Here is a 17,933-nt window from a genome sequence, read left to right as displayed (position 1 = left end):
TGGGGGGATGAAAGCCTGGGGGGGTGTGGGGGAGGTGAGAGACATGGCTGGCGGAGGGGAGAGAGGGAACTCAGGAAAGATGGATCACGTTCTTCCAACCCCCTACAAGGGACATCGTCACTATTCACTTCATGCCCAATAAACCTGTTAACAATCCGTACACAATGCCCTATCTATGGTAGGGGGGAGGGAGGATGCACTCAGACTGGAGTAAAGCACTTCGACTGGGGGAGGGAAACTTGGACTGGGGTAAGGCACTTTGGCTGGGGGAGGGATGTACTTGGACTGGGGTAAAGCACTTTGACTGGGGGAGGAATGTACTTGGACTGGGGTAAGGCACTTTGGCTGGGGGAGGGATGTACTTGGACTGGGATAAGGTACTTTGGCTGAATGGATGTGGGTTTGAATGGTGCTGACCACATGTTTGATACCATTGAATTTCATGAACTCTTGAAACTCCATACTAGTGAAGCAAAATCCATTGTCGCTTACAACGATGTCAGGCAGACCATGCGTAGAAAACATGACACAAAGGCTCTCAGTGGTAGCTGTGGATGTAGTGGATGACATGATTGTACATTCTATCCACTTGGAATAAGCATCCACCACAACTAAGAACATCTTTCCCAGGAAGAGACCTGCAAAGTCGATGTGGATCCTGGACCATGGTCTGGATGGCCACGACCACAGACTCAGCGGCGATTCCGCTGGTGCTTTACTAAGCTGCATGCAAGTGTTGCACTGATGCACACATGATTCCAGATCAGAGTCAATTCCAGGCCACCATACATGAGACATGCCAATGGCTTTCATCATGACAATACCAGGATACGTGCTATGTAGATCATGCATAAATTTTTCTCTGCCTTTCTTGGGCATAACAACACAATTACCCCACGGTATGCAATTGATTGAATGGATAGTTCGTCTTTGTGACGGATGTAAGGTTTGGTCTCCTCACAAATTTGCTTGAGTATGGCAGACCAATCACCACTAAGGATACAACGTTTCACAACCGATAATATCGAGTCCTGGCTGATCCAGGTCGGGCCGTGACAGGGGTTCCTTCACTTTCAAAAGCATCCATGACTAAAAGTAGGTCTGCCAGTTGTGGCTTTTCCACATCCGGTGTGGGCAACAGCAGACGGCTCAATGCATCGGCACAATTCTCGGTGCCAGGTCTATGGTGAATGACATAATCATAGGCAGATAATGTCAGTGCCCACCTCTGGATGCAGGATGATACATTGGTGTTGATACCTTTGTTTTCTGAAAACAATGAAATGAGTGGTTTGTGATCTGTTTACAGTTCAAACCGAAGACCAAACAGGTACTGATGCGTCATTTTAACCCCATACACACAGGCCTGTGCTTCTATCTCTACCATGTTGTAGGCTCTTTCCGCCTTTGACAAACGTTTTGAAGCATATGCAACAGGTTGTAATTTGCCCGACTCATTAGCTTGTTGGAGCACGCAACCAACTCCATATGACGAAGCATCACAGGCCAATACTAGATGCTTACATGGATTATAATGTACCAGCAGCTTGTTAGAGCAAAGCAGATTAGTAGCTTTCTCAAGAGCTCTATCTTGAGACACTCCACAAACCTAGTTGTCGCCTTTTCTTAGCAGCATGTGCAGTGGCTCTAATAAGGTGCTCAATCTAGGTAGGAAATTACCGAAGTAGTTGAGTAGACCAAATAAAGAATGCAGCTCTGTCATATTCTGAGGCTTGGGGACATTTTTGATAGCCTTGGTTTTTGAGTCCGTAGGCTTGATGCCGTCAGCAGCAATTTTCCTCCCCAGGAATTCGACTTCCGCTGCCATGAAGATGCACTTCAAGCGTTTCAATCTGATTCCCACTTTGTCCAGATGATGTAGAACCTCTTCCAGGTTGTTCACATGTTCGGCGGAGTCACGACCTGTGACCAGTATGTCATCTTGGAACACGACAGTTCTGGGGATGGACTTCAGTAGACTCTCCATGTCCCTCTGAAATATGGCTGCAGCTGAGCGAATTCCAAAAGGACACCTGTTGTAGATAAACAGTGCTTTATGAGTGTTGATGCACGCAAGTTTCTTCGACATGTCGACCAGCTCCTGTGTCATGCAGGCCGAAGTCGGATCCAGTTTTGTGAATGACTTCCCCCCGGCTAGCATTGCAAACAGGTCATCAGACTTGCTCGGAGTGCAAAGGTAAGAGTTTGGTAAGTGGGAGAGTTTGGGCATGTGGGAGTGGAAGGTATTGCTTTGTCTTGTTTTCCCCACCAGTGCTGACTCCCTGACCTGGGAGAAAAAAAAACGCAGTGTGACGTCACAGCCAAGAGGGTAAGTGATTGGCTGGTTGATTGGTGAGTAGTTTGTAATTTTTCCTTATCTTGTCAGTAAGAAACCTTTGGCATTGTTGGCAAATTAGGTTATTTTAAGGGTTAAGTCATGGCAGGAGAGCCCAGACCTGTGTCATGCTCCTTCTGTGCCATGTGGGAAATCAGGGACGCTTCCAGTGTCCCTGATGACTATGTGTGCAGGAAGTGTATCCAGGTGCAGCTCCTGTTAGACCGCATGACGGCACTGGAGCTGCGGATGGATTCACTCTGGAGCATGCACGATACTGAGGATGTCGTGGATAGCACGTTCAGTGAGTTGATCACACCGCAAGTAAAGGTTACAAAGGCAGATAGGAGATGGGTGACCACCAGGCAGAGCAGGAGTAGGAAGGCAGTGCAGGAGTCCCTTGTGGTCATCTCCCTCCAAAACAGATATACCGCTTTGGATATTGTTGGGGGAGATGGCTCACCAGGGGAAGGCAGCAGCAGCCAAATTCATGGCACCGTCGGTGGCTCTGCTGCACAGGAGGGCAGGAAAAAGAGTGGGAGAGCTATAGTGGTGGGGGATTCTATTGTAAGGGGGATAGCTAGGCATTTCTGCGGTCGCAACCGAGACTCCAGGATGGTATGTTGCCTCTCTGGTGCAAGGGTCAAGGATGTCTCGGAGTGGCTGCAGGGCATTCTGGAGCGGGAGGGTGAACAGCCATTTGTCGTGGTGTATATAGGTACCTACGATATAGGTAAAAAGCGGGATGAGGTCCTACAAGCTGAATTTCGGGTGCTAGGAGTTAAATTAAAAAGTAGGACCTCAAAGGTAGAAATCTCCGGATTTCTCCAGTGCCACGTGCTAGTCAGAGTAGGAATTGCAGGATAGCTAAGATGAATACGTGGCTTGAGGAGTGATGCAGGAGGGAAGGATTCAAATTCCTGGGACATTGGAACCGGTTCTGGGGGAGATGGGACTAGTACAAACCGGACGGTCTGCACCTGGGCAGGACCAGAACCAATGACCTAGGGGGAGTGTTTGCTCGTGCTGTTCGGGAGGGGTTAAACTAATATGGCAGGGGGATGGGAACCTATGCAGGGAGACTGAGGGAAATGAAATGGGGGCAGAAGCAAAAGATAGAAAGGAGAATAGTAAAAGTGGAGGGCAGAGAAACCGAAGGCAAAAATCAAAAAGGGCCACATTACAGCAAAATTCTAAAGAGACAAAGAGTGCAAAAAAGACAAGCCTGAAGGCTCTGTGCCTCAATGCGAGGAGTATTCATAATAAGGTGGATGAATTAACTGCGCAGGCAGCTATTAACGATTATGATATAATTGGGATGACGGAGACATGGCTCCAGGGTGACCAAGGCTGGAAACTCAACATCCAGGGGTATTCAACATTCAGGAAGGATAGACAGAAAGGAAAAGGAGGTGGGGTAGCGTTGCTGGTTAAAGAGGAGATTAACGCAATTGTAAGGAAGGACATTAGCTTGGATGATGTGGAATGTGCATAGGTAGAGCTGCGGAATACCAAAGGGCAGAAAACGCTAGTGGGAGTTGTGTACAGACCACCAAACAGTAGTAGTGAGGTTGGGGATGGCATTAAACAGGAAATTAGGGATGCGTGCAATAAAGGTACAACAGTTATCATGGGCGACTTTAATCTACATAGAGATTGGGCTAACCAAGCTGGTAGAAATGCAGTGGAGTAGGATTTCCTGAAGTGTATTAGGGATGGCTTTCTAGACCAATATGTCGAGGAACCAACTAGAGAGCTGGCCATCCTAGACTGGGTGTTGTGTAATGAAAGAGGACTAATTAGCAATCTTGTTGTGTGAGGCCCCCTGCGGAAGAGTGACCATAATATGGTAGAATTCTTTATTAAGATGGAGAGTGACAGCGTTAATTCAGAGACTAGGGTCCTGAACTTAAGGAAAGGTAACTTTGATGGTATGAAACATGAATTGGCTAGGATAGACTGGCAAATGATACTTAAAGGGTTGACAGTGGATAGGCAATAGCAGACATTTATAGATTACATGGATGAATTTCAACCATTGTACATCGCTGTCTGGAGTAAAAATAAAACGGGGAAGGTAGCTCAACCATGGCCAACAAGGGAAATTAGGGATAGTGTTAAATCCAAGGAAGAGGCATATAAATTAGCCAGAAAAAGCAGCAAACCTGAGGACTGGGAGAAATTTAGAATTCAGCAGAGCAGGACAAAGGGTTTAATTAGGAGGGGGAAAATAGAGTATGAGAGGAAGCTTGCATGGAACATAAAAACTAACTGCAAAAGCTTCTATAGATATGTGAAGAGAAAAAGATTAGTGAAGACCAACGTAGGTCCTTTGCAGTCATAATCAGGTGAATTTATAATGGGGAACAAAGAAATGGCAGACCATCTGAACAAATACTTTGGATCTGTCTTCACTAAGGAAGACACAAATTACCTTCCGGAAATACTAGGGTTCGAGGGTCTAACGAAAAGGAGGAACTGAAGGAAATCCTTATTAGTCAGGAAAATGTGTTAGGGAAATTGATGGGATTGAAGGCCGATAAATCCCCAGGGCCTGATAGGCTGCATCCCAGAGTGCTTAAGGAAGTGGTCCTAGAAATAGTGGATGCATTGGTGATCATTTTCGAACATTCTATTGACTCTGGATCAGTTCCTATGGACTGGAGGGTAGCTAAGGTAACACCACTTTTTAAAAAAGGAGGGAGAGAGAAAACAGGGAATTATAGACTGGTCAGCCTGACATCGGAGGTGGGGAAAATGTTGGAATCAATTATTAAAGATGAAATAGCAGTGCATTTAGAAAGCAGTGACAGGATCGGTCCAAGTCAGCATGGATTTATGAAAGGGAAATCATGCTTGACAAACCTCCTAGAATTTTTTCAGGATGTAACTAGTAGAGTGGACAAGGGAGAATCAGTAGATGTGGTGTATTTGGACTTTCAAAAGGCTTTTGACAATGTCCCACACAAGAGATTGGTGTGCAAAATTAAAGCACATGGTATTGGGGGTAATGTACTGATGTGGATAGAGAACTGGTTGGCAGACAGAAAGCAGAGAGTCGAATAAACGGGTCCTTTTCACAATGGCAGGCAGTGACTCGTGGGATGCCGCAGGGTTCAGTGCTGGGACCCCAGCTATTTACAATATACATCAATGATTTAGACGAAGAAATTGAATATAATATCTCCAAGTTTGCAGATGACACTAAGCTAAGTGGCGATGTGAGCTTTGAGGAGGATGCTAAGAGGCTGCAGGGTGATTTGGACAGGTTAAGTGAGTGGGCAAATGCATGGCAGATGCAGTATAATGTGGATGAATGTGAGGTTATCCACTTTGGTGGCAAAAACAGGAAGACAGAATATTATCTGAATGGTGACAGATTAGGAAAAGGAGAGGTGCAACAAGACCTGGGTGTCATGGTACATCAGTCATTGAAGTTTAGCATGCAGGTACAGCAGGCGGTGAAGGCAAATGGCATGTTGGCCTTCATAGCTAGAGGATTTGATTATGGGAGCAGGGAGGTCTTACTGCAGTTGTACAGAGCTTTGGTGAGGCCACACCTGGAATATTGTGTTCAGTTTTGGTCTCCGAATCTGAGGAAGGGCGTTCTTGCTACTGAGAGAGTACAACGAAGGTTCACCAGTTTGATTTCCGGGATGGCAGGACTGATATATGAGGAGAATGGATTAACTGGGCTTGTATCTACTGGAGTTTGGAAGAATGAGAGGGGATCTCATGGAAACGTCTAAAATTCTGACAGGATTGGACAGGTTAGAGGCAGGAAGAATATTCCCATTGCTGGGGAGTTCCAGAACCAGAGGTCACAGTCTACGAATAAGGGGTAAGCCATTTAGGACCGAGATGAGGAGAAACATCTTCATTCAGAGAGTGGTTAACCTGTGGACTTCTCTACCACAGAAAGTTGTCGAAGCCAGTTCGTTTGATATAGTCAAAAGGAAGTTAGATATGGCCCTTACAGCCAAAGGGTGAGAGGGGTATGGAGAGAAAGCAGGAAAGGGGTACTGAGGTTGAATGATCAGCCATGATCTTATTGAATGGTGGTGCATGCTCGAAGGGCCGAATGGCCTACTCCTGCACCTAATTTCTATGTTTCTATCAGCCTTCGGTGATGGGTATTGATCCTGTTTCGAAACTCGGTTGATCGTAACCTTGTAGTCTCCACAAATTCTGACAGTGCCATCACTTTTCAACATGGGAACAATGGGGCAGGCCCATTCGTTAAATTCGACTGGTGATATGATCCCTTCATGCTGGAGTCTGTCCGGTTCGATTTCGACCTTCTCCCTCATCATGTAAGGAACTGCGCAAGCTTTATGATGGACGGGACTTGCATCCGAGTCCACATGGATCTGCACCTTGGCTCCCGTGAAATTGCCGATGCCTGTTTCAATCAGCGAGCGGAACTTACTCAGCACTTGAGCACATGCAGTATCCTTCTCTGACAACAACACTTTGATCGCGTTCCAGTTCCATTTGATTTTTTTCTAACCAGTTCCTGCCGAACAGCGTTGGACCATTGCCTGGAACAATCCATAACAGCAAATCGTGAACTGCACCATCATACGACACCTTGATTACTGCACTGCCAATCACCTTTATGAGTTCTTTAGTGTATGTACACAACTTGGCATTGACTGGACTCAGCTTAGGCCTCACAGCCTTAGTATCCCACAGTCTGTCGAGTGTCCTCCGGCTCATTATTGATTGACTTGCACCCGTGTCCAATTCAATTGTTACCGGCACACCATTAAGTTTTACATTAATCATTATCGGTTGGCTCTTTGTTAGGAATGAATACAGTCCATACACTTCCTCCTCTGGTATCTTGGATTGCATATCCGTATCCACGCTGGACTGGTGTGTCGCAGCACGTTTGCTCAGTTGTGGACACATGCGCTGGAGATGCCCCACTCTCGAACAGCCTTTACAAATATACTGTTTAAACCAACACTGATGATGCCGATGATTTCCTCCACAATGTCAACACGGTGATATCGGATTCATTCCCGTTGGCGGACTTTGAACAGCCACAGGTATCGCGTACGCAGTTGGATAGGCCCTGCCATATGCAGCTCTGCCAAACGGCAATACTATCTTGTTTACAGTACTTGCCGAGTTCCAATTTTTCGATGATATCTGCTTTAAGCTTTTGTCCGTCATCATGCATGATTGGGCAATCGTGATCTCCTTGCTCAAATCCAGCATCTCTGCCGCCAGTAGCTTACGCAGGATCACCTCGTGGTTGATGCTGATTACAAAGAAGTCCTGCAGCATGTATGCCAACGCAGTTTTGAACTTACACGGTCCAGCTACACGTCTTAGGTCGGCAATGAATTCCGATACATCCTGGCACTCAGAACGAACGTGCGTATAGAATCGATATTTTGAGATGATGATGCCTTCATCTGGTTTGGGTTTGAGATGGTCACATACCAGAGCACACGATGTTTCATAATCCTTATCCATTGGAGTTAAGGGCGAGAGGAGATTCTTTATGAGTCCATAGATTTTTGGACTGCAAACCGTGAGGAGGACCGCCCGGCGCCGAACTGCGTCTGCCTCTGTCTCCATTTTGTTTCCCCATGAAGTACTGGTTCAAGCGGGCTAAAAAGTCTGCCTAATCTTCTCTCTCCACGAATCGCTCTCGAATTCCAAGTGTGCTCATTTTTGCATGTGAAGGTTCTTGTTACCTCGTCGCCAAATGTTGTGTATGCAATAACTCAATAGACTGAATTATGTAAACTCCGAACAGGTACAAACCTGACTCTACTTTATTAGGGCCCAAAGTGATTACTTTACAAGATGGCTGACCTTTTATACCTGGGCCGCACACATGTGCGCACAGCCCAATGATCTCCAACAGTGGCGCCACCTGGTGGCTAGTAAACCCAAGCATACATACATGACATTGAGCACCTCGAGTCTCATCGCCGAGAGCATGCAGAAAACAAGCGCAGGTAGCGGAAGGAGCGTGCGGCAAACCCGACTCTCCACCCACCCTTTCCTTCAATGACTGTCTGTCCCACCTGTGATTCCCGTATCGGACTGTACAGTCATCTGAAAACTCATTTTTAGAGTGGAAGCAAGTCTTCCTCGATTTCGAGCGACAGCCTATGATGATGATATATCCTATGTAATCTGATATAAACAACCTGTGCAATAAGAACTTTATTTTTATGTCTGTTAAAACATGTAAATTTAATTTTCAAAAAGTTAAATTCTTCTTTTAAATATTTAATGAAATATAATGTAAAAAAGATCTCTGATATCATTGTTCTTTTAAAATCATAGCTCACATAAATATATTAAAGCATATTTTAGAAGTCGAGTGACATGGCTTTGCACAATTTTGCACCAATAATGCATTTGTGAGTGAGATAGCAGAAATATTGTATTGTCAAACCTGTGTGAAACAACGTATACTCGAGGAAACATGTCTTTTTGTGATTTTATATTCCATAATCAGAGTTTTTCTCATTATTCATGGACAATGAAGTTTTGAGGAAATTATGAAAAGTAGTATTATCAGCAGAAAAAAAACATAATATTTCCTTAAGTCTGTTTCTATTGTAAGCGTGGTCTAATTTAAGTATGGTTCATTTTTTCACGGAGTAACTATTTGTATTGGGCTTCTGCGCATGCGTCCTCCTGAATCGGGAGTGGGCCCGCGAACAATTTCATTCCCGAACCGCCCACCGAGACACCCGCTGTACCACAAGCCGCCGGGCCCTGGGCTTCCGACCGAGACACCCGCTGTACCACAAGCCGCCGGGCCTCGAATCTCCCGCTGAGTCGCAAGCGGCTGGGCTCCAGCGGCGGGAAAAGGAGAGAGCCTTTGGGGGGGGGTGGGGGAAGAGAGCGAGCCTTTTGTGGGGAGGGGGCGAGAGAGAGAGCCTTGGGGGGAAGAGGGTAGAAAGAGAGAGCCTTTTAGGGGGGTGGGGGGGAAGAGAAAGAGGGTCGGGGGGGGGAAGAGAAAGAGAGCCTTTTGGGGGAGGGGGGCACCTCGAGAGGGAGAGAGAAGAGAGCGAGAACCTTTTGGGGGGGGGGAGAAAGGGAGCCCGGGGGGGGGGCGCAAGAGAGCCTTTTGGGGGGGGAGGGAGAGAGAGCCTGGGGGGCGCGAGAAAGAGAACCTTTGGGGGAGGGGGGAAAGAGAGCGAGCCTTGGGGGGGCGGCGGGTGCGAGAGAGAGAGAGAAAGCGAGCCTTGTTGCGGCAGGGGGAGGAAGAGAGAAGCCGGGGGGGGAAAAGAGCGAGCCCTGGGGGGTGGGGGGCAGAAGGGAGAAAGAGTGATCCTTGTGGGGTGGGGGTGGTGTGTGTAAGAGCGAGCCATGGGGTGGGGAAGGGAGAGCTGGGGGGGAGGTGGAGAAGAGAGAGAGAGCCTTGGGGGGGGGGGGAGAAAGCGTGAGCGAGCATGGGGGGGTGGGGAAGAGTGAGCGAGCATGGGGGGTGGGGAAGAGTGAGCGAGCATGGGGGGGTGTGGAAGAGTGAGCGAGCATGGGGGGTGGGGAAGAGTGAGCGAGCATGGGGGGGTGGGGAAGAGTGAGCGAGCATGGGGGGGTGGGGAAGAGTGAGCGAGCATGGGGGGGTGGGGAAGAGAGAGCGAGCTTGGGGTGGGGGGGGGAAGAGAGAGTGAGCCTTTTGGGGGGGGAGAGAGAGAGTGAGCCTTTTGGGGGGGAAGAGAGAGAGAGAGAGCCTTGGGGGGGGGGGAGGAGAGAGAGAGCCTTGGGGGGGGGGAGGAGAGAGAGAGCCTTTGGGGGGGGTGGGGAGGAGAGAGAGAGCCTTTGGGGGGGGGGGAGGAGGAGAGAGAGAGAGAGAGCCTTGGTGGGGGGGGGGGAGGAGGAGAGAGAGAGAGAGAGAGCCTTGGGGGGGGGGGGGGGGAGGAGGAGAGAGAGAGAGAGAGAGCCTTGGGGGGGGGGAGGAGGAGAGAGAGAGAGAGAGAGCCTTGGGGGGGGGGGGGGGGGGAGGAGGAGAGAGAGAGAGAGAGAGCCTTGGGGGGGGGGGGGGAGGAGGAGAGAGAGAGAGAGAGAGAGCCTTGGGGGGGGGGGGGGGGGGGGGAGGAGAGAGAGAGAGAGAGAGCCTTGGGGGGGGGGGGAGGAGGAGAGAGAGAGAGAGAGAGCCTTGGGGGGGGGGGGGGGGGGGGGAGGAGGAGAGAGAGAGAGAGAGAGCCTTGGGGGGGGGGGGGGGAGGAGGAGAGAGAGAGAGAGAGAGCCTTGGGGGGGGGGGGGAGGAGGAGAGAGAGAGAGCCTTTGGGGGGGGGGGGGAGGAGGAGAGGAGAGAGAGAGAGCCTTGGAGGGGGGGGGGAGAGGAGAGAGAGAGAGCCTTGGGGGGGGGGGGAAGAGGAGGAGAGGAGAGAGAGAGAGAGAGAGCCTTGGGGGGGGGGGGGAGGAGAGAGAGAGAGAGCCTTGGGGGGGGGGGGAGGAGAGAGAGAGAGAGCCTTGGGGGGGGGGGGGGGAAGAGAGAGAGCCTTGGGGGGAGGAGAGAGAGAGAGAGCCTTGGGGGGGGGGGAAGAGAGAGAGCCTTGGGGGGGGGGGGAAGAGAGAGAGCCTTGGGGGGGGGGGGGAAGAGAGAGAGCCTTGGGGGGGGGGGGTGGGGAAGAGAGAACCTTGGGGTGGAAGGGGGGAATGAGAGAGAGAGCCTTAGGGGGGAATGAGAGAGAGAGCCTTGGGGGGGAGGAGAGAGAGAGAGAGAGAGAGAGAGAGAAAGCGAGCCTTGGGGGGGGGGGGGGGGGGGAGAAAGAGAGATAGAGAAAGTGAGCCTTGCGGGGGGGGGGGGGAGAGAGAGAGAGAAAGCGAGCCTTGGGGGGTGGGAAGAGAGAGAAAGTGAGCCTTGGATGAGGGGGGGGGGGGGGGAGAGAGAGAGAGAAAGCGAGCCTTGGGGGGGGGGGGGGGGCAGGGGGGAGAGAGAGAGAGAGAGAGAGAGAGAGAGAGAGAGAGAAAGCGGAGCCGAGGGGGGGGGGGGGGGGGGAGAGAGAGAGAGAAAGCGAGCCGGAGGGGGGGAGAGAGAGAGAGAGAGAGAGAGAGCGAGCAAGCCTGGGGGTGGGGGGGGGGAAGAGAGAGAGAAAGCGAGCCTTGGGGGGAGGGGGGAGAGAGAAAGCGAACCTTGGGGTGGGGGGGGGGGGAGAGAGAAAGCGAGCCTTGGGGGGGGGGGAAGAAAGCGAGTCTTGGGGGAGAGGGGGGGGAAAGAGAGCGAGCCCTGGGGGTTGAGGGGCAGAAGGGAGAGAGAGCGATCCTTGGGAGAGAAAGAGCGAGCAAGCATGGGGGTGGGGGGAGGGAGGGGGAGAGAGAGTGAGCCCTGGGGGGAGGAGAAGAGAGAGAGAGCTGGGGATGGGGTGGGGGGTGAGAGAGGGAGAGCCTTTGGTGGGGGTGGGGCGAGAGAGCCGGGGGGGGTGGGTGGGGGGGGGCGAGAGAGCCGTGGGGGGGGGGCGAGAGAGCCGTGGGGGGCGGAGGGGGAAGAGAGATAGAGACAGGCTTGGTGGGTGGGTGTGGGAAAGAGACGCAGAGGGTGGTGGGGGAGAGAGACGGGGGGGCGGGTGGGGGGCGAAACTCCGGGAAGACGGATCACGTTCTTCTAACCCGCTTTACACCCACACCTGATTTCTCCGAAAGCTCAGTGCATGTGTTACAACAGACACCATTCACTTCATACCCAATAAACCTGTTAACAATCCACACACAATGCCCCATCTATGGCAGCACGGAGTGGGCCAGGGTAGGGGGTGGTGATGGGTAAAGTCATGCACTTGCACTTGGATAAGGGACTTCGGCTGGTGGAGGCAGCACTTGTGCTGGGGTAAGGGACTTTGTTTGGGGGAGGCAGCACGTGCTGGGATAAGGGACTTTGACCGGTGGAGGGATGCACTTGCACTGTCTTAAGGGACTTTGGCTGGGGGATGTGTCCTCTCCGACTTCTGAAGTCAAAATGGATCATGTTACAATGCAAAGTTAGGCTGGACGGTTCCATTTACACATTCCAGAGAAACTTCAGAGTGTGGCTTATCCTCCAATGGGACCCATCAGCAATAGGTCATATGATAATGGGGAGCCAATCTGAGAAATGGCTGCCATTCAGTTAGTACAAATGATTGCATCCTTTTTTAAGGCCTCAGTGATTTGTGCTTTGTTTCACAGGGAAACATATTGAAGTGGGTGGAAGAAGTTAATGTTCTTGGGTGGGGGGAACTTCACTTTACAGCTATTGATTCTGAAGTGAGAAATGCCAGAAAAAGTCAACAGTTTTGGAACAACGCAGGTCGGGTTTGACGTAGTCTTTAGTATTAGAGCATTGTTGTCCAATACGTTAAACACTAACCATGTGTGACTAATTTGGAACTCTGATGTGGCTAATTTAATTTTTGACCAGTGATAAAAAAAATGAGTAAAAGACACTGTCATTAGGCATGGAATCTTGATAATCATATTTGCATAGCGTATGCATGCGCACTTTAACTTCTTTGTACATTTGTTTTCAAAACGGCAAGACGAAAAGTAGAATGTGAGTGTTTTTTGATTGTTGCGTGTGCTTTGCTTCCTTGGTTACTGCTTATTGGTTAAATGCTAAAATGGTGCGTAACATAGGTGAAAATGCCAGCCTTCGGCACAATGGAAACACCAGCAACATTGTATGGAGAGAGGAGCTAACATCATGGTCAGCTTAATTTGAAATTGCTTCATTTGAATTATCCATTAATTCTAATTGTTTTCAAACACAAAGTGCAGGGTACCTTCTGTGCTGTTTTATTTAAGTTGCTTAATTCAAATTACTGGATAATTTGAATCTTTTCAAGCAAAGAGACATTGAATTGACAGGTTGACTCTATAGTTCATTCACTCTGCTTTTACAGGGAGTCTTTTGTTTGAAATGATCATTTTCTATTTATTTTGTCTGCAAAGTGAACTGGTACCAGGGAGCGCTTACAGTACATTCTTGAATATAATGGAAGTTTAAGTGCAAACATAAGCCTGGTTATGTCTATGTTTTCTGTGCCACATTGTTGGTCAATGATAGCACGTTCATGTTATAAAATGAGTTATATGGAGGCACTGGTGAATTGAAGTGTGGTAGAATACCATCTCAGTTAGGAACCTTCCCTTAACAATCCAAGAGAAAAACAGCTGTATTTGCTACTTTATTATTTCCATTCATGCATCTTCCTACAAGTATCTCTTACCATTCAACCATCTGTACTATAAATGCCTTAATATAACTACAAATAAAGCAGTATCCAAAATTTTAAATAACAAAGCCACAGTATCAACAGAATACCCATCAAGTCATGGTAGTATTTTATTTTTGTATTACTCAATAATAATGAGCAATATAACCTACTTAAGTCTTTGTTCCTCCAAAATATTATACCAGGTAGTCTAAAAATCTCAGTCTTCAAAGTGTATCCTCTCCATAAGAATCTCAATTAAAGACGTGGATGGGAAAGGTGAAGGAATAATATAACATTGGCAATTCATTTGCTCTTTCCATCTACTATACTTAATGTGGCAATAACAGAAAATAAAATACCTTTTCTTAAAAGTTTTTGTACAAACCATTTATATTCTACATATTTACAAATGTAAAACTGGTATTAGGAAAGATGTAAAGAACAGACTTTCTCATTAGAATGGGAAGTTGCTTGTCCATTACAAGTTCGAATGTTCTGCAAGATTTAAGTCTCAGCTTTTGGCCACATGATGGCATACTTGCAACTGTTTAGGAGATTGAGTGCAACAATTCATTATGGATGTTTTTTTCTTTATCATAGATTGTCTGTGGATAAGTTCACCTACTAACTTGTGAATTTGTAGCTTGAAAAATTATAATTACTTTGCAGGCCTGGAATATATTGTAAGAACGATTCCTCAGGAATTATTTCCATCCAGCTCCATACCAGGGCACTCTGGCAAGGCTGAAGTTTATCATTATAATGACAATTGTGCAGTTTTGATATATACATTCTAATGATGCTGCTGCTTCCCGGTTCAGTACATGCAGTTTCACAAGTGTGGACCTAATTGTAGCCTGAGCAATGAATGCTGGAAGATGCATCAATTGTGGAATCAAAAAGAGATTTTAACCTTGAGTTATTGAAATGTCTAGTATCTGAATATTTTTCCATTTTGGGGAAATCAAATTGAAGGAGGCCATTAAAGTATAATGATTTATTGTTGTTTTATGCATTATAAAACCGGATGTGGTAAATGTAACCCTGAATTACAACAACCTTGTTGCAGAGAGGAAATTCACTCAAGCCCAAATGTTCCTATTTGGGGTTGTGGCAATTTGCCAATAAAAGACTTATGTCCAAGGTTTTATTGCCAGATGATGAATGCCTGATCTCTGCTAAATTGTGAAGCATTATATGGTCAATTAAAATTAAAATGTACATATTGAAAAAGCAAGATTCATGATGCAGGGGAGCTAAGCTAATGTATAATACATGATAAATTGTGATAAACAATACCACAGATGTTTTTGCAAACACATTCTATCTTTGAAGAGAATTGTAAAAATTCTGTTTATTTAGATAATGTAATATGGGATGTGAGGGAAGTTGGATGGTTTTAAATATGCAAATCACAATGTTTGACTTCTGACATAAAGGATGCACATTGTAATACTTTTGCCATCATTTTTGTGCAAGTGACAATACAAAATTAAAAAGAAAATAAAGGTGTGCACTTTGAGCCAAAACAGAGTATTAACAGAGTATTAACATATACAGCAGTGAAGCCAAATAAAACACACATGCATAAAGCTGTAGGTGTAGGTGATATATGCACAATTCTTTTTAAAGTGTACTAACAGGTCAGTGTACTCCCAAAACATTTTTACTGTTCCTTTGAAAATAATTTTGGATCTGGCACATGAATTTCAAGTCCTTTCTGCCAGTCATCATATTTATAATCTCTCATGTGCTGTTCCTGTAGATTTCTTGTAGCTGCCCTGGTACTTCTGCACTTCCAGTAACCGTGGTATTTAATGCTGGGTTCTGAGAGTTCCGGACTATTAGCTTTGTCTTTATCAAGATACTTTGTGAGTTTTCTTTCCTTTTCCTTTTTTTTAAAAAAAAACAGTTCTTGATTCTATTCGTCCTCCTCTGGTTCATTCTGTAATATAGGCATTTCTTGCTTGAGACACTCTTTGAAAAAGTTGAGGATCGCACTGTACATATGACGCTTGCTTTTCTCAGCTGTAATAAAATGACCTTCATCTGGGTAAATCTGTCTCATAAATAGAATAAAAGATTAGTGAGATGTGATGAAAAGCTATTTTAAGCACCTATTATTAGTCAACTTTAACCATAACAATTTATTTTAAATGAGCCAAAACAGAACACATTATGGGTAATACAATTATTGGCACTTATGTAAATAATTGTGTCAAGTTAACATTTTAGATATGTCAATTACATAAATGCCCATCAGTGGTAACAGCTATTGTCGATTTGAAGAGGCAAAATTAGCACCAGCCTTTTGAAGGTTATCAAATGAAGACCATTTTGTGCTCCATATAAAAGTGAGAAATATTGCTCCTTCTGCCATACCCACAGGTTTGTACATAAAGTACATATTTATGAGATAAAGTAGATGCAATGTGGAGCTCTTTCTGCATTTGCTTCAATCAGAACATAGAAGAGCACTCCCTATTGGACCAGTTTAATACTTAAAAAAAAAAACTCTGTTCTGATGGCAACTTTAAGCGAGACTATATTAGCAGTAAATTGAGAGACATTTTGTGCGATGGCTTCTAGCCACTGGAAACTAGATACATGCTGTCCAATTCCACTGTTAGTATGTCAGTCAGTATTTGTCAGACATCATCATTATTATCGCTCGACTATTGCCAGAGTCCAGATGCTCTTTCACTGACTTGTTATACACTACAGCTGCATCACTGCTTGCAGGGTGTGGATGCCGTTGACTAATTAAAGGATTAGCTCACCTTCCTTTTCATGGCACTTCCTCCATCAAGGGCTCCACTGCACTCATCCACCTAAGGCAGTTAGCACTTTCTGGACTTGGCCAGGTTAATTAACTACTGCCTGGCACTCAGCATTGACCAGGCACAGGTAGTACCATTGACTGTCATTACGGTCGCAGATTTTAGCACCTGACACCATTGTCACACATAGGTAATTTTGATTTTACTCCAGAACTGAAACAAAATGAGATGACAGTGTCATCATGGTATGAAATGGATTTCCACCAGGGTCCCAAGGGGGATAAAGCAATGTTCAAAAGCATTAATCCAATTAGTTCCCTCAACCCATGGATTTGTTGCATTGGCAGTACAAATATACATTAATTACAAATTAGGTACCTGCATAGTGTAGTTTCTTTCAGCTTTCACCAGGTGTTGTATCAGCTCTGCCGTGTGCTGAAAATGTACATTTGCTGCAAAAAAGCAATAAAAAGTTGATAACTGAAAATAAAAACTGATCTTTATTAGCTGTTCTTCAAGACAGATTGCACCAAATCTAATAAAACTGCTTTTAAATGAATCCAAATTAATTATACACTTAATTGTTTCAAATTTATCAAGTTATCAAGGTCAATGTGAGACAGACATAATTCTACTGGATGCTGGTTTTAAAATGTATTAAAGCCCTAACCAGCTGCATCTGAAGCTGAATCAGGAAGAATGGAATGTTGGCATCCTGAGTTCAGTTTCCCTGTCAATATTTTCTCCATTACCAACAGATCTATCTTTCACCAATACCCAATCTGCTCGTCTGCCAATAAAACACTAGTCTCTGTTTTCATCACCTCAAGTCTTAATAAATTATTGTCTTCATCACGGGTCTCGCTTCTTAAATCAATTCATCCACATTGTTGTGGCTTGCATCCTCACCTCCTCACACACTACGTCATCCCCATCTTTCCAAGCTCTACTGGTTCCCTGTGATCAAATGTATTGGTTTCAAAAATCTCATCCTTGTTTTGCAATCTCTCCAGAGCCTTGCCTCACCCTTCATGGAGACTGAGGATGGTACTGGAAAAAACTGCAGTCCATCTGGAAAATTCCCAGAATTAATATCCTTTAATCACCCTTCTCTTCTATTATAGGCCTTTGATAAGATACCACATGGTAAGCTTAGGACAAAAGTTAGGGCATGTGGAGTCAGGGGACAAGTAGCTGAATGGATAGCAAATTGGCTAAAAAAAAAGAAAGAGAGTAGGGGTAAAGGGTAGTTATTCAGATTGGACGAAGATAAAACATGCTATTCTACAAGGATCAGTGCTGGGACCACTGTTAGTCATAATTTGCATTAATGATTTGGACTTAGGAATAAGTAACTCAATATCAAAATGTGCAGATGATACCATTTTTTTGAGGGGGTGGGAAGTACTATTGCCAAATTGGGGAAGAATGTAACATGATGCAAGAAAGCATTAGAAAACTTGCAGACTGGGCAGTTTAATGGCAAATGAAATTTAACATAGATTAATGTGAGGTAGGAAAAACAGAAACATTACCTACATCTTAGAAAGGAAGAAACTGAATGGGGTAGAAGAGCAAAGGGATCTGGGGATACAGATGAACAAATCATTAAAAGCAGTTTTGCAAGTCAGCAACACAATTAAA

General features: G+C 46.1%; 1 protein-coding gene across 1 annotated transcript in view; it reads right to left on the bottom strand.

Annotated features, from left to right (window-relative positions):
• Positions 1-15,430: 15,430 nt before the first annotated feature.
• Positions 15,431-17,933, bottom strand: part of LOC139253997 (inactive dipeptidyl peptidase 10-like) — a 963,662-nt gene continuing 961,159 nt past the window's right edge. The window contains exons 26-27 of the mRNA XM_070873609.1: positions 16,668-16,741; positions 15,431-15,568 (exon numbers count right to left, since the gene is read on the bottom strand). Coding sequence (XP_070729710.1) covers positions 15,431-15,568; positions 16,668-16,741 — 212 coding nt within the window. The remainder of the gene's footprint in view (positions 15,569-16,667; positions 16,742-17,933) is intronic.

This window comes from Pristiophorus japonicus, chromosome 3, assembly GCF_044704955.1.
Source record: "Pristiophorus japonicus isolate sPriJap1 chromosome 3, sPriJap1.hap1, whole genome shotgun sequence".
Lineage (NCBI taxonomy): Eukaryota > Metazoa > Chordata > Chondrichthyes > Pristiophoridae > Pristiophorus > Pristiophorus japonicus.
Note: the sequence above shows the minus strand (reverse complement) of the source record. Positions and strands in the feature narration are given on the sequence as shown.